General features: G+C 27.0%; 1 protein-coding gene across 2 annotated transcripts; it reads left to right on the top strand.

Moving 5' to 3' along the window:
* Positions 1-17: 17 nt before the first annotated feature.
* LOC124810195 (homeobox protein PKNOX2) lies at positions 18-27,606 on the top strand. 2 transcript variants are annotated; one of them, XM_065788181.1, is made up of 5 exons: positions 18-164; positions 619-1,079; positions 3,963-4,433; positions 22,337-22,413; positions 27,183-27,606. In XM_065788181.1, the coding sequence occupies exons 2-5, from the start codon at positions 624-626 to the stop codon at positions 27,511-27,513; spliced, it is 1,335 nt and encodes a 444-aa protein (XP_065644253.1). In that variant the 5' UTR covers positions 18-164; positions 619-623; the 3' UTR covers positions 27,514-27,606. The 2 variants fall into 2 exon arrangements, with proteins under 2 accessions (XP_065644253.1, XP_065644252.1); XM_065788180.1 differs by having other exon boundaries at positions 116-275.
* Positions 27,607-27,998: the final 392 nt, after the last annotated feature.

The raw sequence follows: 27,998 nt of genomic DNA, 5'->3' as shown, positions 1-27,998 counted from the left end.
TGTTTAGTAAAAAACAGTTTTCTGCAGGACAGTGTGCCCATTCTATTAACGTTATTTGATTTGCAACAAGAAAAAATTTATTGGAAGATTGACGCTTTCTTGTACTTGTCACTCAATCTATCATTTTTCCTTGACAAATATTCAGCTAATTTTAGCAATTAAAGGTAGCGTTATAATTTGTTGTCGTTAATTTTTTTAAATCGCTTTTATTATTCAGGAAGAATGGAAGTCTTGTGCGCTACCATTGAAAAAATGGGTGCACTCGAAAAATTCAAGTATGAATTTCTATATATATATATATGTTTTGATGTATGCTTAGCTCCATTTTTATTGTAGTTAGAAATAATTAAAAAAAATAATTATAATAATTATTTTTTCTTTCTCCTTTGACATCTAATACATATTATTCTTTTACATATTTATATAAAGTTCTTAAGTATGTAAGAGAAATAGTATGTATCTTTATTAAAGATAAATAAAATTTTTTTATGAATTTATGTTAATCATGTTTTGAAGAAATAAATTCAAAAAGTTGTGTAAACAAGAAATTGGGTTGTTTAAAATTAAATTTTTTATTTATCAAAGTTAAAAAATTATTAAAGTATATTTTGTTTTTAGTGAAAATGGGTACCAAAATTCCGCCCTGTGTTTCAGAAATCACATACCTTAATAATGTGATACAGCGATCAAATTCTATTTACAGTCAGATCTCATCACAAGACTGCTCGCATCAGAATTTCCTTACTCATCAACTTGCTAATATATCTGAAAGTATGGTCCCAGTTACAGTAATGAATGCTGTCCAATCAAATCAAATTCATTATGCATGTGCTGGAATAAATGAACAGTTAGTAGCTGTAACAGATGTTTGTAATTTAGTAAATGAGAAAATAGCTATATATCGACATCCACTTTTTCCTTTATTAAGAATATTGTTTGAAAAGTGTGAGCTTGCTACAAATTCAATTGAAAACATTGATTCAGTAACAATATTTGATTATCAAATAAAGACTTTTATTACACAAATGGCAAAAGAAAACAAGCCATTTTTTACAGATGATGCAGAGGTAGATGGATTGGTAAGATTATTTTACAATCATATTTTTTTATTGATTATACTGTAAAATTTTTGAACAACAAGAAACTCCTAAAAATAAAAATAAAGACAATTGAACTTTATATTGAATTATATCCTGGTTTAATTATTTAATTAATTTAACTATTTAATTATTATAGTATTTTCTTAATTGTTACTAGGTTTTTATTATTTGTATGCACTTATTTAAACACAAGTTTTTATTAATTATTATGACTATTCCACAAAAATCTAGTGTAATTTAATTTAATATTTTTTTAATATAAAATGAATTAATTTATAAACTCTATTTAAGTATTGCTTTTCTTTTAATGAAAAGAATGCTTGCCAAAATCCTAGGTGCTCAGGCAATGTGTGTACACTCCACTGCGACTACGGCAAAATCAGTCAATTTACCTATGTATTGATAAACTTAATCTATGAAATTTGGAAAAATTAAAACAATTAACAAACATAGCTATAAATAAACAGTTAAAAAGTAGTTAAAAAATATAAAACTAATTTGAAATAAAACATTAAAATTAATAAAAATAATTCCCACAGTGGAGGGAATTCCCACAGGTATAAAAAATTAGTTACAATTTCTGTATATAAACAATTTTTTTGGCTACATTAAAAATTTTCATAGTTTTAAAAATAGTTACCATAGTTTTTTATAAAATAAATAATTACCACAAAATTTATATAAAAGTGTGATAAAGGTGTGAAGTAATTATTAATAAAAAAAAAAATAGGAGATAAAAAGTAAGATTGTTGAAAAATTATATTGTTATAGTAATAGTGTGTGATTTTAATTGTGTATTAAATAAAGGTTTTTCCATTTCAATATGGATACCTTCCTTAATTTTGAGCTCATACTTAGAGAAAGCTCTGTCAATAAGTAAGCGGTGCACTAACTTTTCTAGAATATATAAATAAACAACATCCTAACCTCAAATTTACTAAAGAAGAAGAAGTTGATCGTAAATTGAATTTTCTTGATACAATGATTGACCCTGTAAATAATAAATTTGATATTTTAATGTTTTATAAAAAAACTTATACAGATGACTAATTTTACCAGCTTAATATTAATTATAAACTAGGACTCAGTAAAACTCTGGTTGAAAGGGGCTTTCAAAATCAACAGCAACTAGGTAAGTTTTCATCTAGATATTTAAAAAGTTAAACTATACCAAAATATTATATTCCACTTTGCAAATTTTGTAACTATTAATGCACTTCTTGCTGTTGATATTGCTATTGAGTGGAAATAATTCTCTGATCTGATCCAGTCACAATTTACTTTTGCTCTTGAAATTTCTTCTGCTCTGATTCATTTGTATCTCTGGGATAACAAAATTTACCAATATTCCTCCACTGTTTGTTTTAATCTTTTTTTTTTACTTCTTTGCATTCAACAAGTGTACATTTTCTACACTCTATGGGGCAATACTATAAGCACTTTATATACCACTATAGCCCTCGGAATTAGGGTTGGGATTCAACAATACTGACCTAACTGCCAACCTAAAAAAGTTTGAAGTCAGCAAAACATTGCCAACCTCGTTTCTATGTTTTATCGAACTAATTGTGCGATTTTTTTTTTGCTGACCTCTAACAGTTTGAGGTCAGCAATTTATTTTACCTTATTTTTCCTAATACCAAGGGCTGCCACTTTATCTCTTATAATGAACTCCACATGGGCACTCCAGTATTTTCTATTTGTTAATTCCTGACTTTACATTGCATAACTTTTCTCTTATTTATGTTTATCATGAGCCATTTTGTTTCCATTCTACTTTTTCAGCACTAATTTCATAGTATTAATTTTTTATGTCTCTACAATTTAGCATAAATCATTTGCAATTGATATGTATAGTAAACCATACATATCAATTCCATAGAGAAATTTAAGAGTTTTGTCTAAAGACAATAATAAAAAGCAAAGAACTGAGCAAATGGTCTTAAAGTTTCTCAGAAATGGTTTTAAAGTTTCTGGTCCTGTACAACTTTGCAAATTTTTTACACAATATTTTTGAAAGTTTACATTCCAGAAATATAATTTGGTTTTTACAATAAGCTGTATTACACGGTTTAATACTTAAGCATTGTTTCTAGAAATTCTAAGGTAATTCTATGTCAAAGAAGGATAGTTGTTTCACCCTCCCCCTCAGATTTTTTTCAAATTTTAAACAGTGGTATAAGACAAAAAAATTCAAAAATTTAAGCTCTTAACTCAAAATGGTCTAAAAGTTATGTCTGACTATTTTTAAGGGTGTTGAATCTAAAAATGTAAAGAAGAATATAATCCAATTTTGACAGTCAATTTTTGATTTTAAAATATCAAGACAAATTTTTGTCCCGTTACCAAAGGTTACTGCTTCCACTAACTCTTGAAGTTGCTTAACTTAATCTCCTTGCGTGTTCTACCTATTTGTCAGTCAATGTGTTTAAACAGTAAAAACACAAAAACATTCAGAATGTTTTTGTTTTTATTAAAAAAATAAAAAACATTCTAGTCTATAAAGTTGCATTTTATGGTTTTTTTTTTAAAAAAATTTATTAGTTTCCTCGATTAAATTTAATGTTTTTTAAATTAAGTTTACTTGATTTTCACTTTTAAAGACAAAGGGTCGTTAAGAATTGTTTTTTAACACAATATATATAAACAAAGCATAAAATAGGCATCTATAAGGGCTCTAGTAAATACATTGATTGATGCTTTAGGTTTAGGCAGGTAAAATCAAGGAATAAAAGACATTTATTAGAGTAAGAAAAAAAATTTTGTTTGTTTTTTTGATTTTTTTCTAAAAATACAAGTAACATATTGTCAGCTATGTCAATATTGTTGTATATAAAATAATAGTAATAAAATTTTTTAAAGATGTTAAAGTCGTTACAAGTTTTGCGAATTCATCTACTGGAACTTGAAAAAGTTAACGAATTGTGCAAAGACTTTTGTTTAAGATATATATCTTGTCTTCGAGAAAAATTAAGTAGTGATAATATAATGCGAACTCTTGACATTTCTAGTACCCCTCCATCTAGTCCTTCTATGTCTATTGCGCCTGAATCTAATCAAGTAGAACAGTTTATAAATACATCAGAAAATTCAACTGTAATAGATTCAAAAGGACTTCTCAACTTGTCACTAAATACTTCTAACGTGTTTTTTTCTTCACATTCGCCTAGTCAGGAATTATCAGATTCACGAGATGTAATAAGCAATGATTCACCTACAATTACCTCTCCAGATATTTTGTGCGTTTTAAAAAAGTCTAGATGTGGAAAAAGAGGAGTCTTACCAAAGCATGCAACAAGTATTCTCAAGAGCTGGCTTTTTCAACATTTAGTTGTAAGTCTAAGTATTTATTTTTAACTTTCTCATTCAACAATATTATAAAAAGTCAGAATTATTTATAGTTAATGATAGGAAATAAAGATTAGTAAATCAGGCACCCAAATTGTTTTGGTACAGTTGGAGCAGTGTGGGCACCAAATATTTTTCAACAAAATAATTTTCAACTTTTTTTTTTTAAGTATTTTAAATAGTTTCTATTTCAAATGCAGTACTTGATTTGTTAGAAAGTAATACATATTTTAAGTACTTTGTACTAATTTTCTGTTTGTTCTAGTTTAAAAATTAATTACATATTGCTGTTACTATTTTAAAATCTTTTTTTTTCTTTCTCTTCTTAACATTTTTTTTCTTTTAAAAAAAAAGATTAATTTAAAAAGATTTATAAAAGATTTAGACTAACTAGTTTATAACTAGTTTTTTTTTTTTTTTTCAAAAAAAGAAATGATTAAACACTCTACTAAGATTAAACACTTACAAAAAAAATTTTTAAATGATAGTTTTAAACTAATTTTTTAATTTTTTTTTTTATCGTCTTACAGAATAAAAGTTAAAAAAAAATGAGTTTAAAAAAACTTCTTACAAAACTCTTTACAAAAAAGACAATTAAATGTATAAAAATTACTCTCTGGTGCTTAATACAAGGGGGAAGGGGGTGGAAATTAACAGGGGAGGGGGCCATGTATATATATACACTCCTAGTTGGCGCTTACGGGGACATGTTTTTTTTGTTCCCATTTTGTTTTGTTTTTTTCCTTTTTCTATACTATATTTATCATAAATATAATTATTTTTTAATTTTTATCATATTTTTATTTATACATATTTAAATTTATTTTTTTGGTTATAAAAATATGTTTTTTATATTTTTTTTATTTATTTAATATATATTATATAATAATATAATAATATATATTATATATATATATATATATATATATATATATATATATATATATATATATATATATATATATATATATATATATATAGAGAGAGAGAGAGAGAGAGAGAGAGAGAGAGAGAGAGAGAGAGAGAGAGAGAGAGAGGTAATAAAGGTAGGGGGTCTTAATGAATCTTAATGAATCTTAATAGAGAGGTAGGTATCTTAATAGAATTATATAGAAAATTTATAGAAAAATAGGTAGAATCTTAATAGAGAGAGAGGTAATAAAGGTAGGGGGTCTTAATGAATCAAAACTCTTGGAGTGAGTGGGAAAAAATTCCCAAATTTACATTTTTTTTTTTTGTTTATTAATTTTCATACAATTGTTTCTTTTGTTTGAAAAAGTAAAATAAACATACTTTATTTATACGTTGCTAATATTTAAACTGAAAAATTTAAATATATATCTTTAAATGTTTTTTAAAATTTTTTAAAAATTTCTATAATCAATTTTTGTTGTCTTTAGTATTATTTATTATTACTGTTATTAATAAAACACATTTGATATTTCTAATTTCTATAATAATTTTTTTTGTCATTACTATTGCTTATTGTTATTTTTATAAGTATTTGCATTAATATTATTAACTACTTTAAACTATTATTACTAATGTTAATATTGTTATTATTATTTAAAAATTTTGGCATATAAAATAATAACAATAATAATAAACAATAAATTGTTTTAAAAAAACTAATATGAACGAAGATATACAACAAATATATCACCAAACAAAAATTTATAAAACAAAAAATTGATTACAAAATAAAAAGTATGCATGCTACAATGTAAGGCCTCAGAATGGAAAAAAAACATTAATGCTAATGTGTAGATAATATTTGTGTAGTGATTAAGTAATAAACATCTCAGAGTCGCGTCTAATATTACTGGCATTTCGATTAGGATCAGCACTAGTAACTAGTTTATCCCGTCAGATAAACGTCATCGCCACTTATGCTTTACCCTGCGACTTATGCCTACTCCATACTGCAGTAAAAAAGGACTCACTACAAATAGCCAAAACCCAACCATACCCAAATTTGTAAAGCACCAATATTTTTTTGATGATATGATATAAAAAGTGTAGATCTACTAAACAAACAAAAATAAAAATAACTATATAAATCACTTACCATTCCACCAAAAGAAAACATAAAAACACAATAAATTAAAATTCTAATAGAAGCACAAAATAATAATAAATATATTTTAAGACATATAAAACCAAATAGGTACTTTTAGCATAAATAAACCCAAGACAATCACAAAGCAGTATACCTCATTATATTTTTTTAAAATATAATGAGGTATACTGCGTAAATGAACAAAACAACAATAGTCTTCAATAAAATCTAACATTGTCATAGATACCTCATTCGAAATATGTTAACCAATCAAAAGTGTAAGAAAATGAGCAACCCGCGTAACCCAAAATCTTTACAATAAAATAATATATGATAGCGAGAACAAAAATACATAAAATAAAAATAATTGCACGAAAACCATTTAAAATGTAACCCACATAAATGTAAACATGTAGTGAAGGATATAAGAAATTCTATGAATAATAATAAAAGACGAAAATTGAGCATATGAAAATAAAACAAAGCTGAGTAATGAATGTAAGATACTATAAATAAAAATTCCTTGATAATAATAATAATATGAAAATCAGCAGATAAATAATATATAAAATAAATATTGTAATAAGACTAACTAAATACTAAAATAAAACAAGATAAATTTTAGCTAAATGAGTTGTTAAAATTTTTTTTGTGTGATATAACAATGATATAAGCCGTGATATAAAAATGATGTTAGAAGCGGGAAAAAATATTGTTTCGAAGTAAAGTTTTCTCTATGGTCCGAATTAAAAGTAACTTTGAGACTATATCTAAATCTAAATTTCCAAAAAGTAAAGTTTTCTCTACGGTCCAAATTAAACTTTTTATGAGACCATAACAAAACAACAACGAAAAATCATACATCAACAAAACATGTCGAAAGCCGCTAGTTTAAAAGAATCGCTCTCATATATATTTATATGAATCCTAAAATGAAAAATAAATCACACATGATAACCACATATACATAACATACAAATCTGCATCTACATTCCAACCACATACTATCTATTAAAAGATAATATTATCTAAATAAGAATGAGTACAACAAAGTTAGTTTATCTAATAAAAGAACAAAAAGCATGCAAACCATGTAAACAGGCTGTATGTGCATAAGGGTGTATAGGTGTAATGTGTAAGTCAGTGCTGTTTATGTCGTTCAGTAGAGTCTTGTGCTGTTAGTAACCAGTGTAAAAAATTCATCTCTTAACTACACCAAGCCAGTCCAGTCATACTTCAGAAAACCATGATGGATTAAACACCTATGCATGGATTTATAATTGACTTATGACTAAAAAACTAGCCCAAGCGTCTTCCAGAGACAAACATCTTCTTTCACAGTGACAGTAATTGTGATTTGGAAAATAGACGTGCTCGATGACCGTAACACTAATTAGTATTTTCTGTTTGCACACTTTAGTTGTTTTAGTTTTGTTTCTGGCATTTTTATTAGAATTTTATTTCATTGTGCTTAGTTTTTTCTACCGGTGGTATGGTAAGTGATTTATTTAATTATTTTTATTTATATTGTGCAGTAGATCTACACTTTTTATATCATATCATCAAAAAAATATTAGTGTTTTACAAATTTGGGTATGGTTGGGTTTTGGCTATTTGTAGTAAATCCTTTTTTACTGCAGTATGGAATAGGCGTAAGTCGCAGGGTAAAGCATAAGTGGCAATGACGTTTGTCTGACGGGATAAACTAGTTATTAGTGCTGATCCTCATCGAAACGCCAGTAATAATAGACTTTAATTTTAGATTTTAATAAAAAATTTAATTTATCAAAAAAAAAAAACTTAACGCTTATATTTGAATATGCAAATTCTGTGCATAAAATGAGTAAAATTTTATCCTGTTGTAACAAAAAAATCTTATCATTCATTGAGTAAGATGTTTAAGTATATCCCTCAAAACACTTTCCACAGCAAGATGAAATTTAATTTAAGTATATCTATCCCCCAAAACACTTTCCACAGCAAGATGAAATATTATAGCATTTGAGCTATTTTAGCAATGAGTGGACCTGCAGAATGTTCATTGTATTTGATAAAATCACCATTGGTTTTAAAGTAACAATAGTGTTTTGAATTTAAAGTCCACAAAAAGTTTCCAAGTTTCCACTTTTATTCCAGTTTATGTATTAAGTGTTGGTGACTAGTTTTGTTAGTTGTTTTGAATTGTGTTTCAGCAGCTAACTAATGTTATGGTTTTGTTGTAACAGAACAGAATAATAGGTTTTTATACTTTCTTTGAAAAATGAAAAACAAAACACAGTTCATGGATGTTGAGAAAATTTTACCCCTGAACTTTATTTTAAAAAGTTTTTTTTAAATAGAAACTTAGCTAGTTGTACAATAGGGCAGCTTTTATTGCAGCTTTCTTATCTGGCCTTAATTTTTTCTCCACATTTATTGTTTCATTGATGACATTGGCTTATTAAACTTTCTTTTAATGGTAATGTACTGACTTTAGCAAAAACAGAGCATTTGTTTTTAGCTTTCTTGTTACAGTTATATTTCCAATTGAAGTCTGCATAATTTATAATCATAATCTTTTTGAAGACGGCGCATATACCATTGTCTGGAATCTACAAAGTTTTTATTATCTGGAATCTAAAAAATTTGCAATCTTTCATTCAAAAGCATTTTGAGGTGTCTGAAAAAAACTTCAAAAACTCATTTTTACATAATATTTCAAGTTATTATTTTATTAATTGGTCTTAAAATAATTTATTAAGAATGTGACCACACTATTACAATGTGACCACGCTATAACAATGTGACTAAGTTATAACAACGTGACCACACTATAACAATGTGACCACACTATGATAATGTGACTAAGCTAAACCATGTGACCACACTATAACAATGTGACCACGCTATAAAAATGTGACCACACTATAACAATGTGACTACAAAAGTTAGTTAAATGAAATTAATTCTGTTATCTTTAAAAAAAAAATAACTATGTGACCACACTATAACAATGTGACTACAAAAGTTAGTTAAATGAAATTAATTCTGTTATCATTAAAAAAAAAAATTTATTAAAAAAAGTTTTAATGTAATAATTAATTTAAATATAATGTAATAGGTAATTCAAATTTTTTTTTCAAATACATGTAAGTACTTGTGTTGTTCCTACCCATATCATTTTGAACTTTATTGATTCTTCACTGATTTTAACTAAAGTTCTTAATCCCTTTTTCTGCACAGTCACAAGGGAATCTCCAAGAACATCATCTTGACATATAATACATTACATGCATTCTCCATTCTCACATACACAAATGAAAGAAATTATTGATTAAAAGATTAATAAAAATAAAATGAATAATAATAAAATTGATATTAATAAGTAAGTTTACAAACAATTTAAACTGTATAACTTTAAAGTATTAAAAATGTAAACTTTATTATTATTAATTTTCTTTAACCAAAAAATATAATTGCAACAATCAAGTTTCTATGGATTATGGGATTATGCAATCAAATTTCTATGGATTGTTCGATTATGTAATCAAATTTCTATGGATTGTGCAATTATGCAGTCAAATTTCTATGGATTGTGTGATTATGTAATCAAGTTTCTATGGATTGTGCAATTTTGCAATATAAAAAGATTATAAAGTTTAGATTAGATTTAGATTTTAAAGATTTAAGTCAAACTGAAACTGCTCTATAAAAACTTAATTTCCTTCTAAAGAAAACTTTAAATTTATTTCTATATTCACATATGAAAGTTCATTTAACACCATTTTTGGTTTCTGTTTACTTTTTTGAAAAGTTTGATATTTAAAACATAAAACATTGAAATTGATAACATTTCTGCAACTAGGCAACTAGTTTTTCAAACTAAAAACATCTTTATTAAGTCTTAATATTTAATTATACAAAGTAAAGGTTAATACCTCGGCAAGTGTTATTTAAATTGTTATCACAGTGTGTCTATAAAAAAATCAACATAGTAGTTTTCTGAACTTTGTAGGAATGTAACCTGAAAAATAGATTTCCATATTTTCTAACCTACATCAAAGGATTTCAATCCAATCATTTATGGTTTCACTTTACTTGAAGAGGTTTACATTAGTAAAAGATTTTTATAATTCAAAAGTAAAAAATATTTTAAAGCAATCAAAAAATATTTTCGAAAACTAGAAAAAATTGACGAGTAAATCTTTTGAATATATAGATATTCAGGAATTTTATTTCAATAAAAAATAGGTATTGTTACAAGATTAGAAATTAAATATAAATGTTTAGATGAAATATCAAGTGAGTTCACATCAACATGAACAAAAATGAAAAGTGCACTTTAAAGTCATCTCTTCCTCTAAGGTATTGTTATAATATTTTATTAAAAAACTATTAGAACATTCAAGAAAAACTTATAATAAATTTAGATAACAGTAAATAATATTTTATTATAAATGTAAATAATAATGTGTTATAACCATAATGAGTAAGTAATATAATTATAAGCGTAAATTATAAATAATAGTAAATAGTATGCTAATAATAATGGGCTCATGCTAAAAGGGGAGTAGTCAACAACTCATAGTTTTAAGAAAACTAAATAAAACTATGCTGTATCTTCATTTTTATTCAAAAAGAATATTTTTTGTATATGAATTCTTTATTATCCCAGTTATCATGAAAGACACTCGATTAATGACATTTAAAATGCTTTCAAAAAAAAAAGTCATTAAAGTTGTTTGACTTATTCCTTTTTAGCATAATTTGAATAAAAAGACAGAAAAATGTGTTTTAAAATGTTGTTTACTTAAAACACCAAGAAATCCATATTTACAAACACTCCTGTATATATTAAAACTAATTTTAGAAATAAATACTATCTTCAAATAAATCTCTTTAGTCTGAGATGAGCAACAAAAACTTGATCATCATTTTCAACTTCAACAACTTGTTGTGGTTGTTGGAAACATAAATTTCTGCATAAAAGTTTTCAAACTCCACTGGAATGCAGGCTTGAAGTTTCATTATATCATTATGTCCATTTTTTCAATCTTTATTGGTATTTTTCCTGCAGGGTAAACTTCTTTACTTGGTAAACATAAGTTTGGGCAACCAATTACTCTAAACAAAAAGCTATGATTCATTATGGAATCGATGAAGGCCAATAACCTTAGATGAAAATTTTATATCATGTGCATTGCACGAACTTGCTTATTGAAAAGTACTGCTTTTTGTCCTTTTTAACTTGCCTGCCTTTTTAACTTGCTTGGTTTCATCAAAAACACAACATTTTATGTAAAATTGCGGCCACCTTGGTTGAAGTCTTAAATCTCTGAGAAATTTATCATTTTTAGAGGATGTCTTAATAAGGTAACCTACTTGGTCTACTCTGTACAGCTTATCGTGTCGATTTAGTTCTCACTTTATTATGCTAAAATCCCTATCACAGGAAAGAGTGCCCTTTTATTGGGTAGAATTCAATAATCAATTTTTTCAAATTTCTTCAAGTCAGTTCAAGTTTTTTTACAAGTTTAGAGATGGTGTCTCTAAAATAATCATCTTGGGCAGATGTCAAATGCATCCAGCTACTGTCTTGTAGAAGGCCTTCTATGCAATGACTATGCAATGAAGGGTAAACAGATTCCATTTGTTCACAAGCCTCGCACCCTTTATTCATCTATTAGGCTGGCACAGATGTATTTATAATACATTGTTTCCAGTTTAGGATGTTGAATGCTGGATCTTCTTGACTTAATGCATGGGTTTTGCTTGTGTCTCTATTTTTATGACTAGGCAACTCATTCTATTATCTCCTAATGAGGGTACAGCTCTAAAACTCAGTTTTGTGGTTCTGAGGCCAGCTGGTAGTCAGGTTTCCCGAACTCTGTGGTAGCTCTCAGAGAGGCTGATTCCATCAACAGCTGTAAAATATCAGAGTACTAACTGTGTCATGTTGTGCATGGACGGTGTCCTTGTTCGTACTTTTGGTGTGCATTGTCGAGGCCACATTTTGATCCCTTTGTTACCGCTTAGAGTTTATTAATAGTGTTGAGGCAATTGCTTGGGCTATTAATTAGTGTACTAAGTACTATCTATGCTTTGAGTTGAGTTCTTTAACCAATCATTTTCATCATCACTCTAAACCTATCATTCACCAATATTCATGCTCTTCAAAGTAACTTTTTTTCTGTTGAGTCTTATCTCTTGCAAAGTTCACCAGACCTACTTGCTCTTTGTGAGACTAATTTGAGTTCAGCTTTCTTATCTTGTGATCTTAGTGTTAATAGTTATCTTCCTTTAATTCGTAAAGACTCCAATAGTCACATGCTTGGCCTGGCTATTTGCATTTGTAAGAATTCATCCATTTGTCAGGAAATTAGGTTTCAATCCACAAGCTATTCTTTTATGTGCTTTCGTTTAGCACCACTTCACTCTATTGTCTTTTTCTTTGTTCTATATTGCTCTCCTTCATCTCAAGATTGCACTCTTTTCGATGTTATTTCTGATCAAATTGACTAAGCCCTCTCATTTTATTTTTCAGCCGACATTGTTGTTATTGGTGACTTTAATGCTCAACACACTGAATGGCTTGGTTCTAGTGTCAGTGGCTCTGCTGGGCCACAACTTTGGCCTTTCTCAACTTAAACTCAAATAGTCAACTTTCCAATTCGTTTTCCAGACAACCCGAATCATTTACCTTCTCTACTCGACTTGTTTCTGATCCTAGACAGTGCTCAGTTTCTCCACATTCACCCTTAAAGCTTCTGATCATGGTTTGATCTCTCTGAAACCATTATCTCATTCTTCTACATCATTAGAATCCCACTATCATCGTACCTCTTACAACTACCTTAAAGCTAACTGGGACTCTTTCCATGATTTTTTTCTTGATGTCCCTTGGGAAAGAAATCTTTCGTCTTCCTGCTGATAAATGTGCTTCTTGCATAACTTCTTGGATTCAGACTGGCATGGAATCTTTTATTCCCCCTCTACCATTCCAAGTCAAACCTCACTCTTCTCTATGGTTTACCTCATATTGCACAGTGGGCCAGAATTTATTTTTAATGGACAAAATTAACTAATTAAATATTAGGTCTTTATTTACTAAATTTGGCACGAGGTCTGCGCTTCTTATGAAAGTGATATTTTTTGTATTTGGTTGCTATGGATACCTAATTTGCTTAGAAACAACCTATTTTTGGTAGTTGCAGATGTTTTATGTGTGTTATATACTTTAAAATTAGTTTGTGCATTAATATGAGGTTTGCAGTAATATGAAGTTCTTATGAGAAAGATATTTATCATTTGGTTGCTATGGTTACCTAAGTTTATGGATACCTAATTTAGATGGCAACAACCTATATTGATAGTTGCAGATTTTTAATGAGTGCTATATTCACTTGATTTGGCATGAGTACCAATACAAGGTCATATTTTATATGGAAGTCATAATTTTTTTAATATAGTTTCAATGGATACCTACATTGCCTAACAACCAAATACTTTCTTTGATTACACACATATAAATGGATTTTTGAATAAATTTTAATCGGATATTCAACAGTCCTATTTTAAATAACTATTAAATATCAAATATTTAGGTAATAAATTTTAAGTAAAGATTTAGGTCATTAATAATAAAAACAAATAACATTGCAATAAAACATTGACAATTTGAAACACATTAACAATTTACAAAATATGCATACATGCATAAAATAAGAAATCATGTTTTGGGTCGAGAGTCAGAACCTGAAGCAAATCACTAACTCCTTCTGAAAGTTGAGATTTTAAATTTTGAGAATTTGACCTCCTCATGCTGCTGATTATTGGGTCCGATGTGCACTAAAGTCAGCATAATACATCATAGTTAGTTTCCAAACGACTGCATTTGCCTGTGTCGTTTTCATGGAAACATTTGAAATCCTTGTTTCGTGCTTCCTGTGCCTCTTTAGAGAGCGTGCCAATAGGCAAGACCATTCTCCTCACAACCTCATGTCCATGTAATAATATCTTGTGCAAACTTTATGGCATGTAACAACATGGGTAGCTCTGTACAAAAAAATAAGCCGCCTAAAAGAGGCAATTAATCATGTACTTACAAAAGCTAAGTTAGCCACAGCTCAGTATAGAAATAATATTAACAAATAAACTTACCTCAAGGCAGTACTTTTGAAATGCATCTGCATTAACTGACAGCTAATGACAATGTGACCAAGATGACATGCAGCTTTTTCAGCAGTAGTACATCCAGCTTTAAAATTTCAGCCACAATACTTTAAATTTGGCACATTTAAATAATGAAATAAAACTTTTATGTTATGCCAATTCTAATATTCGTTTATCATAGCTTAAAATGACATTAGCATCCATAACTGGCTAAGTATAACCTTTTAAATGTTAAAATGTAATGAAATAGCAATCAATACTATTGTTATGCAAAAATAATTTAAAAAAATTAGATATCCATAGGAACCAATTAAAATTATGAATTACATAAGAAGTGTGAATCTCATTTTAACATAGTATTTAATATTTGTACACATATTTAATATAGTGTACATAGCACAAATAAAAAACTGTTAAAATAATGGTAATGTAATAATAAGTTGTTGCTATGTAAATTTTGGTACCATAGCAACCAAGTTGTACTCAATTTGTAGCTAGCATACGTCTGTCTATGTCCACAAAACCAAGTGTGTTAGCTTCGTTACATGTTAAAGAACAGTTTATGACCATTCATTTGCTGCCCTAACCCGCCTTAAAAAAGATGCATTTAATTCGGCACATTTAAGTGATAAAATTAAACTTTTGTGTTATACCTATTCTAATATTCATTTATTACACCTTAATGACATTAGCATCCATAACTGTGGCTAAGTATTACCTTTTAAATGTCAAATTGTAATAAGATAGCAATCAATACTGTTGTTATACAAAAATAATTAAATAAACAGTGTAACAAGGTAAACAAAATTATAAAAGAATTGTCAACTTTTCACCAAGTTATTATTAAGCGGTTCTGGAAAGATGATTAAGAATTATTTAACAACAAATATAATAAATTAACTCTAGAACTTTTATTAGATATGGAACATTGTATATGATTTTTAGACAAATTGGATCATGTCAAAATTTTGACTTTTGTCCATAGCTGACCCAATGCGCATTGTGCTGCTATAATTTCCAATTGAAACCATTACTTCCATATCTATCTGCAAAACAATTCTCCAGAAACAGACATCTGTTTACTGTTGCTAAAAACCATTGTAAAAAGGTTTTGTCTAATGCTAAAGCCCACTATTCTCAGGTCATAAAATCTTGTATTTTATCTCAAAAATTAGGCTCTTGTTACCTTTAAAAAATCTTAAACAGTATCAATAATAAGGGCAAATCTGTTTTTCCACCTCTCTTGAATGGTTCAGATTTTGTCACCTCACCTGAAGACAAAGCTGAATTGTTTGCTAAAAACTTTTCATCAATATCATCTCTTGATTCCAATAGTTGCGTTCTACCTGATATTGCCAACAAACAGGTTGATCCATTGCTTGACATTTGTATCACTCCAGCTTCTGTATCTAAGTGATTTCCTGCTTAGACTCTTCTACAACTTGTGGTCTGGACAACATACCTGTTGTAGTCTTACAGAAGTGTTCTCCGGAGCTGTCGGCTATACTTTCAAAAGTATTTAACGAGTGCTTATTGGAGTCTTGTTTTCCGGCATGCCGGAAAGCTGCATCTGTTATTCCTATTTTCAAAATTTCTGGAGCGCAATCTGACTTGTCCAATTAGTCTGCTTCCTATCATAAGGAAGGTTTTTGAATCTTTAATTAACAAATATTTAATCTCTCATCTTGAATCTAATAACTAACTTTCTGATCATCAATACGGATTTCGATCTTCTCATTCTATAGTCAATTTGCTAGCAGTAATAACCGATAGGTTTTATCACACATTAGATAGAGGTAGAGAGGTTAAGGCTATCGTTCTTGACATTTCTGAAGCTTTTGAAAAAGTTTGTCATGCTGGTCTTCTACATACAGTGGGTTGCCAGATTATTAGGGACACTACTTTTTAAGTAATTTTAAAGTATAAACTACTTTAATGAATAAATACGCATCTTGTAGTTATTTTTTTTTTGTTTTTATTGTTAGAGAACTTAGAATATAAAACAACAAAATTACTTATTCATAGCTATATATTTTTTTATAAAAAGTTTTAAAATAAAAAGTAAGGTAATAATCTTAATATTTTGTAATGCCACCCTTAGCTACAATAATGGCTTTCAGGCGTCGGGGCATGCTTTCTATGCAGACTTTCACCTCTTTTATCCTCTGGGTTTTTCCCAATTATTTTCAAAGGTTGCAATCTTTTAATTCATTTTTTTCTAGCAGCATGTAAAATTAAAAAAGCTTTAAAATATACCTGAATTCTATTAGAACCCACCATAACATGATACTTAAAGGTAGCACTTTTTTAAAAAAAATTCATTACTGGGTGGTTCTTTTCTTGGATATCAATTAAGGATTGTAGGAACAAATCCTGCTCATCTTTAGTGTTGAAGGTATGGAAGTGGTTTAATATATCCATTGATCCTCTTTGTTAATATTCTCAACACAAAAAACAAAAAAATACTTTTATACTGTATATTATTACAAATTTTACCTGAGAAAATGAAATAGTATCTCCCTCGTAAACCTTCTGTGCCAAATGTCCACAAAAATTTTCAATTGGTCGTGCTTGAGGCACATTTGGGGGATTGGATTCTTTATCAACGTAATAGACATATTGGTCCATCCAATTTAGAGAATCTTTAGAATAATGAGAACTTGCTAAATCTGGCCAAAATAAATAGTTAAAGTCTCCATGATACTTGTGAATAAATGGAAGAAGTCGTTTTTCTAAACATTCATTAATATACATTGATAAATTGATCGCTACAGCCTTGGAAGTGCAAAACAATGGCTCGGACATACCACGGTCACATATGGCTATCCACATTAATAATTTTTTTGGAAATTTCTCTTTTCCTATAAAACGAACACTTTCTGGGCATGTCTTTTTGTTGTTTGTGTAGTATCGGGAATTTCCAGGCATGTTGTCCCCTGCAAAACAAAAGTATTTTTCGTCATCGATGACTAGAAGCGATTTTGTGTTATAGAGTTGGTTAACTAGTTTCCTGCTTCTTTTCTTTGCCTTTATATGTTGTTCTATGGTGTATTTTGGAGTCTTTTCATGTTTTCTATATTTAATATTCTTTTTTTTTAACTGACGACCAATTGGCGATTGATTTACACCCAATTTAATACCTATTTTTCTCTGACTGACCTCTTTTCGATTGTTGACAAGTCTCGTTAATTCGATTTTCTTTTCCTAGTCCAGGATGTCGGATGACCAGGGTGCTTTCTATCAGAAAACGATTGAACAGTTTCAAGTCTTTTTAGGTTATCATATATTGTACTTCGAGCAAATCCTTTCTTTTCAAAATGAATTACGATTTTTTTTTTTTTATATATTAGGTTTATTTACAAAAAACATTTTTAGTCGCTTTCGAAAAGATTCTCGTTCAGCTGCATTTAACCTCATTTTAAATAATTGTGTTTCAAATAATAAAGTTTATATTTTATAGAACGTTTATGTCTACGCATAAAACTACAAAAACTAATTATTTTGCTCAAATTATGAAATTAGGATTTGTCCGATAACTTCCGCATCACCTGTTATTAGTAACATTGAATACAAAATAATATAATTCCTATTTTGGTTAAGCTATACAATACAATAAACAATAACAACAACTGCTTTATCATCTGTTAGTCAGTTGCATAGCTATGTCTGCAGATGGCATAAAAGGAATTTTAATGCCAAAAGGGGATAAGTCAGTGACTCAACTTCCCCTAGCATGAACAGCTGTACACTTGATTGCAGTTACTGTGGTAACCAAGTATCTGATATGTCTAATATTGTCATAAATAGTTAAAACCTGTTCTTAAAACATCAAAACCATTATTAACTCAATTTTCAATTTTCATGACTTATCTCTTTTTAGTATAAGAATTCCTATTATGCTGTCTGCAGACGTAGTTATACAACTGACTGCAACTGATGATAGGCAGACCAGATTTAATTATAAATTAATATAAGCATAAGTTATAAATAATATAATTATAATTAATAGTAAGATCAAAATTTATAAGCTTGTTATTTTAAATTTTTTTTATTGTTATTATTTTTATTTTAAATTTTTAGCTAAAGTTTATAATACTTTTATATAATATTATTATATAATTTATTTCACTTTTTTATAATACTTTAAGTTTTGAAGTTTTTAAAGTTTTACTTTACTTTTTTCATAACATAATTTATTTGTTTGTATTGTTAGAATTTCATAATCATTTTCTTTGTTCAGTAGTTAAAGCAATATTTTTTGTTAAATGGTGCAATTTTATTTGTTAAGAAGTCTAATTATGTTAGCATTAATCTCCCTGTCATATCTAAACTTATTATCATTCGTATTTTAAGTGAATTGACAAGCTCATATTTGTCTTTTGCTTTAAATATTTTGAGCATCTGGATCTGATTTTTATATACAAAGTTTTTTAGATTGGGAACTAGTTGTAGATCAATGCATTTATAACCCAACTTGTTTTTGTTAGTAATGTATTTCTTACTTATAAACATAATCTCTTCTGTTACAAAAATTGTTTGTTATATCTATTATTAAAATACGTGTTACTCAACCATCCAGCAACTGTTAGATTAGCAACCAGATTATTACATAATGATAATATATCCCTCTTGGTGAGCACAGTTTCAATAAAATCTTGGATCCTCTCTTCCAAAACATTTTCTTTGTTAATGGATTTATTGTTTATTATTATGTATTATTGATTTCTAATCCTAATCCACAAACTGGATTTTGCCAAAATATTCTGTTTTTTTTTTTTGTTTTTTTTTTTTTGAGTGATATCCCCTTTTTTTCATATGTGAAACCAGCTTTCTTCCATTTCTATTGGTTGCTTGGATGTCATCAATGTATGTATGTGTTGTATTTTCAAATGCAGAATCTGTTGGAGAACATATCACAGTATTGAACTCATCATCACTGGTGCTAAATTCAAAACAAAGCATAAATGTATAACCGCATATTGCTGGTTTTTATAAATGACTGTTTACATTGCTGTTTTCACTCATGAGTCTCCAATCCCTCATTCCTTCATTTATGACATCTTCATCCCTTGAAGCTTTTACATATGAGTTAAGCTTGTGATAACCAAGCACAGGTCTTATCTTCTTTTTATTATTTTAAATAGCTGCTTGAATAACTCAATGCGTGAATGTCTGTATAGATTCTTCATTGTCACAATAAGTTTTAATAAATTCGTACCATGAAATTAATGATGATTTTCTGATTTCCAGCGTTTCCAATTTTGTCACCAATTCTTCGTATGAAACATCCTCTGGAACTTCTGGTGCTGTTAATTCTTCCAAGTTCTTGTAAGTCTTCAACGGCAGAGCAGCAAGCAAGTATGCTACGTGTTTGTCTGAAATTATATTGTTTATTATGAAAAATAAGGTCATCTATTGAATAAATTGCTTTGCCTATCCATCTTCATATTTCTGAGATATTAGACACCCCTGGTTAGCTTGTAGATCAACACATTTAAAAACCATCTTATTTTTGTTAGTAATGTATTTCTTGCTTATAAACAATCTCTGTTACAAAAAAATTATTTGTTATATATTTTATTAAAAATACATTGTGACTTTTGTCACCAAATAATGATCATTATACGAAACGTTATAATAATAAAAAAAATACAATGTGAGACTTTCGTAAATAATTAGTAAAGCTAATTAATGACAAAAATCAAAATCACAACAATAGATGCTTGTTGTTACAATTTTCCCAAATTATAAATATCTCCATTTAAATTCAGGACCAAATTGGAGCAGACAAATTCAATATGGTTGCACAAAACTCTTAAAATATGTTTTAAAAGTACTCAAGTTTTAAAATTAAATATCTATGAGGTATCTAATTTGACAAACTAATGAAATTTTTTATACTAATGAAAACTTTTCAAATATCTTCGAAAAATCAAGATAAATTAACTAAAACTTTTCAAATGTCTTCGAAAAATCAAGATAAATTAACTAAAGAGTAGTAAGTACAAAATTTTGATTTTACAAATCTGTGTTATTTTGACGATATTAAATTAATACTAGATAATGATTTCTCTGAGAAAAAGTTTTATGAAATTTAAAAATTTTGTACACCTCTAAAATTTTGTACACAAATCGTTTGTAACTGGTCATATTGAAATTGCAGCTATAAATATTTTTAATAGCTTATAGAAATTTTTACTTTTTACATTTTTTTAATTATCGTTATCATTAGTATTATTTTTATTATTTCTATAATAGCATTACTACCCAAGACATATCCATGAAATATAATGACAACCTATTCTAAAATATATTTTATTGTATTCATTGCATTTTTAAAAACTATCATTAAATGACTCTTTACTAAATTGCCAAGATAGCACTTGTTTCTAAACCGAAAATAATTTATTTATTAGTAAATAGTCTGCTACCGCATATAAATAATAGTAAATAATGTAATTATATACAGGAATTATCTTTTTCTAGATATATCCAGAACTCCGGATATTTCTTTCAACTTTTAATTTTTCTGGATTTCCAAAAAGTCCTTTGTAAATACAAGTTTAAATAAATATTTTGGCGACATATGTTTTTAAACTTTTTAAGTCATTACCCATACAAAAAAACATTAAAAAATTTCAAAAAATTTGAGAAAGCCATTAATTTAAAGGTAAAATAAGACCAGTATGAAGGAAAAAATTCCGGATTTTTTTTGCAAATTGTTTTTGGGATTTTTTAAATATGACCTAGATGATCTTTGTATATAGCAAAAATTATAATTAAAAGAAAGTAATATGATAAGTTTCAATATTTTCTAAATTTCCAATAATTTATAAAATTTATAAAATATTAAAATTTTTGCTTTTAATCATATTAAAATTTAGGAAAATTTTATCATAATTTGGTGAGTCTCATTTGTTGGAACCTCAAAGCTTTTTTTGGTTAAAAGTTGTTTTTTTTTGTTGTTAAAAAATGTTTTTAATTTAAAATATTTAATTGATTTAACAATACTTTAAAAATTGTCTTCATACAATTTACATTGTTTTCATACAATTTATTTTATACAAAGATATTTGGGAAAATATGGCTTGACTGACCAAAATTGTTTTAAGGTGGTTAAAATATCATTTTTAATTTATCTAGTCTATTATTGATTGTCAGTTGTTTCAAATGTTGAAAAATTTTGTTAAAAAAATAGTATTTTGATTTTTTTTTATTCTCTTTATTTGGATTAAAATGGTTCTAAATTCTGGATCTCCACATCTTTATAGTTTTATTGTTGTCTCTGAAGCAATTCATATTTAAAAAGATCAATCTTTTTCATAGATTTGTATAATTTGTTAAAATTGTTTTATGAGCCTAAAATTTCATTCATATTTTATATTCATTCGCCACTTAAAAATCACCAAAAATTAGATGAACAAGCTCTATTTTTTCTTTAGATGTTTATCAGTAAATTATATTATTAAAAAATGTGGAACTATTTAAATCTTAAAAAAGAATTATAAGCTAAAATAAACTTAATCTTTTATAAACTAATATTCAAACCCTTTGTAATAAAATCTTAAAATATAAAAATTAAATTTTAATCATCTTATTACTTTGTTACAATTTAACCAAGTGCACAATTTTTTCCGGTTTTAGATTTAGAACAATAAAGAATTTCATTTACTTTTAGCATCCATATCCTTCTGAAGAAGAAAAACGTATTTTAGCACAGAAGGCAAATTTATCAAGTCTTCAGTTAAACAACTGGTGAATTATTATTTTTTTATATTTCAAACTTATTCAGTCATTATTTTTTAAACTTGTTTAGTTATTATTTTTTCAAGCTTATTCAGTTATTATTTTAATTTTTTTTTTTTTATTCAGTTATTATTTTAATTTTTATTTTTATTCGGTTATTATTTTTTAAACTTATATAGTTATTATAATAGTCATTTTTTTTAGTTCATAAAGTAAAATATTTTGTTGTATAACATATATATTGCTATATATGTGAGGATAATAAAAATCTCAACACCTTGTAATCATTTGAACTTTGTATTTATGGATATTTTAAGTTTTTACAATTAAGTATATGAAGCCCCCCTCCTTTAAAAAAAAAAAGGATTTAAGGTTTTAGATTAAAAGATATTCTTATCTGGTTTTTTACTATTTAAAAAAAATGTTTCTTAGCTTCTGAATTCTATAAGAGTTAAAAATTTGTAATCCACAAATAAGCACCGGTGAATAATGTTTTCATTAACCGAATTAAAATTTACAAAATAGTTACGAAGTTTAACGAATACTAAATATTCATTAAACTTCAGTTACAAATTTTAACAAATATTCCACTTGTTTAAGTATGATTGGCAAAGTTAAACATTTGTATAATCATAAATAAATATTACCTAATGTAAAATTTTATTTTAGTAGCATTAGAATTTCTTTTGTAATTTATAAAGTGATGACCTGCATTTTACTGTTAACTTGGTATTTCTTGACAGAATGAATTTTTATTATCTTAAATTAATAGAAAGTTCTACAAATTTATGCCATAAAAGAAATTTGATACCTCTGCTTTTGTCAAAGTAATCAGGGTTCACTGACAATAGTGTGTTAGAAAATTTAGTTTTTTATACAAGGAATCATGTTGAAGAAAAAGAAAAAAATATTTTAAGCGAATTTTGTAGTTTAATGTATATGAACCTTTGTAGTTTTATTTATTATGAACCTTTGTAGTTTTATGCATAATGAATCTATGTAGTTATATGTAATGTCAGAGAGTTATATAGTCATGAACTTATTTGCTTTCCTTTGACTCTATTATATACCTCTAGACAAGACTACAATTTGTTATTAGATGAATTTCCTTTTTCTTTTTGTTCATTTTTATATTTAAAAGCATAAACTCTAGATGGAACCGAACCAATTAAAACATTAAAATATTTATTAAAAAAAAAAAAAGATCAGATTCAGTTTTGTATATTGATGATATGTACTTACAAAAAAGTGTTCAAAATCATGGTGTTTCTGTTGGAAAAGGTAAGAACAGAGAACTTTATTCAGGAGTTGTCTTGTGTTGGTTGGAATTGAACTTTTTATACCCTTTGTTGTTAAAGCCTGTCCTAAAAGAAGTTTGGTTAGAGAAAATTGGTTAATGATTGAAATTAAAGAATGTCTAAGAAATCTTTTTGATGCTAATTTTAAAATTTGTGCTATCATCACAAACAAACATTTAATCAATACACTTGGATTTAAAAAACTTATTAAAAAGTACAATTCTATAAAGAACTTTTTTTTCAATTACAGGGTGGTCAGCGCTCCTTGGAAACCTTGAAAATCTGGAAATATCCTGGAATTTAATAGGTCCTGGAAAAACACCCCTTTTACCAATAAATTCTAAAAAATTTTTCTGAAAAAGTTCAATATTTCATTATCATGTTTTTATCTTTTTCAGAGTTATTGATATTGCTAAGATTTCTTCTGAATTTATAAGTATGTATTTTTTATAATTGTAAAGGCAAAAAAAAAAATTTGTTTATTGTTACTGTCAGAATTATTAACATCTAATAATTATTTAGAAAATATAATGTTTAAATATAGTGCCTAAGATAAAGAACTGTTAATTTCAAACAGAATATACAACAAAAAGTATTCTTTATGGGTAAAATTTTGTACTTCAAATTCTAAAAAAGCAAGAAGTAATTGGTGCAGAACTGGTTTCCGAGGCAGAAATAATATGAACCTTAAATGTAGTTATGTCACATTTTTCTTTAAGATCATGCTTAAATTTAAATGAAATATTCAAATTCATATTCTCTAACAGCATAATAGTATCAAAGTTTACATTAAGTAAAACAAAATGTGGTTACCTTATGATTAGAATATGAATGTTATCTTCAAAAATGAATAAATGGATTTCAGAGTGAAATTTATGGAATGGTGTTGTAAAAGCCAGATTCAAAAGTTGTAAAAAATTTTGAAAAAAAATTTGAAAAATTGTAATAAATATCAATAAATTGAATATATCTAGCTTTTACAACAAAGCAACAAAGATGTTTGATCTTTAAAAACTAATTCAAGTACCAATGGATGGTTATAATATTAACTGGGAGGTTCTAAAAATGTTAGATAAACATAGACAGGAAAAAGAATGTGGTAAAGTTAATATGGAGAGTTGCAGTTTTCACATTCTTCATGGTTACAGACAGCAATAAATTCCCAATAGTGGGAATTAGCAAAAATATTTTTCAATTTATAAACTTTTCAAAGGTTTACCAACTAAAATAGATGAGTATAATTAGAGTTTGTGAATCTGATCTGTTTGTTTTACCTTAAGTATGCATTATTTTTTACCATAAATATGCAGAAAAAATTAGGAAAGCTAAAAATAGTATTCATTTTTGATAAATTTTCTAACATTCAGTTTTGATAAATTGTCCAACATTCGGTTTTGATAAATTTAAGGATAAAATTAATATTAAAACTGAAGGTATTCGTTGACAGTTATTTCTCAAAGTGAAATTAAAAAAATAACTTATTGCCTACTAATTTAAAGAAAGCTTAAAAACTTACTACAATTGGTTAACATCAAGTTAAAAATAAACAAAGTGTTGAGCTCGTAAATATTCTGTGAATCAATGTATTCTGCCATTTAAAGTTATTTCCTAAATGAAATAAGTGCAGAAAAATAATAGAAAAAAAAAAGGCAGAAAAATAAGTGCTGCTAATTTTCTATATTTATAAATGGTTTTATTTATATATTTATAAATTTATTATTTATATATTATAAATTATATATTTATTTTATTTATAAATTTATAAATTATTATTTATAAACGATTTCAAATTTAAAGAATATATACAATACTAATAATAGGAAATATTTTTGTTGTAAATGATCAAAAAAATGAATTTTTAAATGATCTTGCTCAATAATAGGAAATATTTTTGTTGTAAATGATCAAAAAAATGAATTTTTAAATGATCTTGCTCAATAATTGATTATTATAATACAAATTTACAGGAATGTCACAAATTGTCACTTTAAGCTCAGACATCAAATGCACTAATTGTTACATTAAAATGAACTGCATTTTTAATCAAAGATTTACTATTAGAAGGATATGATTAGATTTTTGGGATCGTCCATAATTTATGTAATGCAAACTTTCACAATACAAAACAAAACAAAAGCATTAAAGAGCTTATTATTTCCTACTTCTGTTTTTAAAATATATTTTGTGTTACATAATTTATGGACAATCCCTTACCCAGCAGGTTTTAAACTGATCATCTTGAAAAACATTCTAGGAAACTTAGACAGATGAGTGGTGGAAGGTTTCTAGTTAGTTTGCGTGAAGTTGAAAGTTTCGAAAAAATAATCAGCTAAATCTCTATTTAAAGAAAGGCTTTGAATAAATGGTTTAATAATAAAGTACCAGTAAATAATGATGCAAAAAAACTAAAAGCTGGTTTACTTTTATTACAAAATGAAATAGAAGAATATGATTTATGTGAAAGTTTAAAGGAAGTTGTTATGTTACTGGTTACATAACATTAAAAAAATTTAATCTAAAATTGTTTTTTCATTAAATATCTTCTTCAACTAACAAAATATCTTCACTGTAAATACTCTCATAGGGAAACCGAACCTAGTGAAAACATGGTAGAATGTTTGCTACTTAACTAAATATACTAGCAAACTGAAAAGTTCATCTTTTGCTGCACTTGAACTTTTCAAAAATAACATATGTTTAATGTGTGACCTGACCCATTTAGAAACTCAAAGACAATATATCATGCAGCTGTTGTAAATATATTTTATAATAATGAACAATCCATTCAAAATGGAAAGGAAAAATGAAGTAAAAGTCTTTAAAAATAGACAAAAAATTAACTTATTATATTTATGGTCTGCTATAAATGCACTATTTTTTGGATTCTAGATATTTAATTTTTTTTCTGCTTTGCTTATCCATAGATTTTATCTGTTTTTAAATCTAAATTATGTTTTGCCATACATGTATTTTTTTTATTTGACAGGTTATCTTTTTATTACATGTTTTAATATAATGTATTTTTCTCTAGTTATATATTTTGCTGAAATATAATTGCTTGCTTTAATATTTGGATAATATTAGTTTTCGTAGTTAACCTTATGAAATTAAATCGTAAAAACCGTCTTACTGTTTTTTTCGGACTCGTAAGCATTAAGTCCGGCCGTGTATTTAAGTAGGATCGTCCATAAATAACGTAACGCAAACTTTTTCAATAAACAAAACAAGAAAGGTCAAAAGTTTTCCCTCGCAAAGTCCTAATTTAAATAAAAAATCAAAATAACCCATTAAGTTAAATGAAAATCTCTGCGTTAAAGAGCCTAATATCTCCTATTTCTGTTTTTAAAATATATTTTGCGTTACGTAATTTATGGACAATCCCTATGTAAGATCTCATTAAGTAATAGTCATGATTTTAGATCACATTGCGTAATAATCATGATTTTAGATCTCATTGTTTGATCTTTTTATATATTATAGGTTCATTAATGCCCGACGAAGAATATTGCAACCAACTTCATCTTTAAAGAATAACAAAAAGTCTAAGCAGAAAAATGCTGCTCAGAAGGATTGGACTAATACTATAGGAGTGTATAATGCTTACCGAACTGAAGCTTTGCAGCAACACGGAGGCATAACTCCGCAACATATTGACTTTATTACACCTCAAAATGCAACAATGCTTGTAAATATCGCTGGAAATGATGATCAAGTTGTTTTACCGCAAACGCTTCAACTTGTTTCACAGATTCGTGATATTTCAAATGGATACTTACCTGTTATTTCACAAACCTCGCAAGCGTCGAACTAAAATATTAGAACGGAATGTTTTTTACTTTTTTTACATGGATTATAATTATTGTATAAAGTTGATAATAATAAGAAAATATTTATTTTTTACAAATTTTTAAGTTATTTTTTTTTATCTGTACTCATTGTAGTTAAGGTGCTTTTTAAAAATCTACCGTCGGTCGGTTATTAGTTTAAACAAAGTATTTCCATAAAATATCTGATATGCAAGATGAACGATTATTCGAAGGGAAAATACCTAAAATTAAACTTCGGTAATCTGACTACAGGCATTCTTTTAAAATTTATTTAAATTTAGGATTTTATATTATATAATATAAATGCGATATATTACTTTATCTTTAATTTCTGTTGAATATTATTTATTAACTATTAACCTGTGAAATCTCAAGTTTTTGAATGCTATTTTTAAGTTAGTACTTTGGTCGGTGCTGGAATAATTTTAACTATTGCAAAGACATTAAGTCAATGTAATACTCCTCAAGG

Source organism: Hydra vulgaris, chromosome 01 (genome assembly GCF_038396675.1).
Source record: "Hydra vulgaris chromosome 01, alternate assembly HydraT2T_AEP".
In the NCBI taxonomy this organism is placed as follows: Eukaryota; Metazoa; Cnidaria; class Hydrozoa; order Anthoathecata; family Hydridae; genus Hydra; species Hydra vulgaris.
This window is presented reverse-complemented; position numbering and strand designations above follow the sequence as displayed.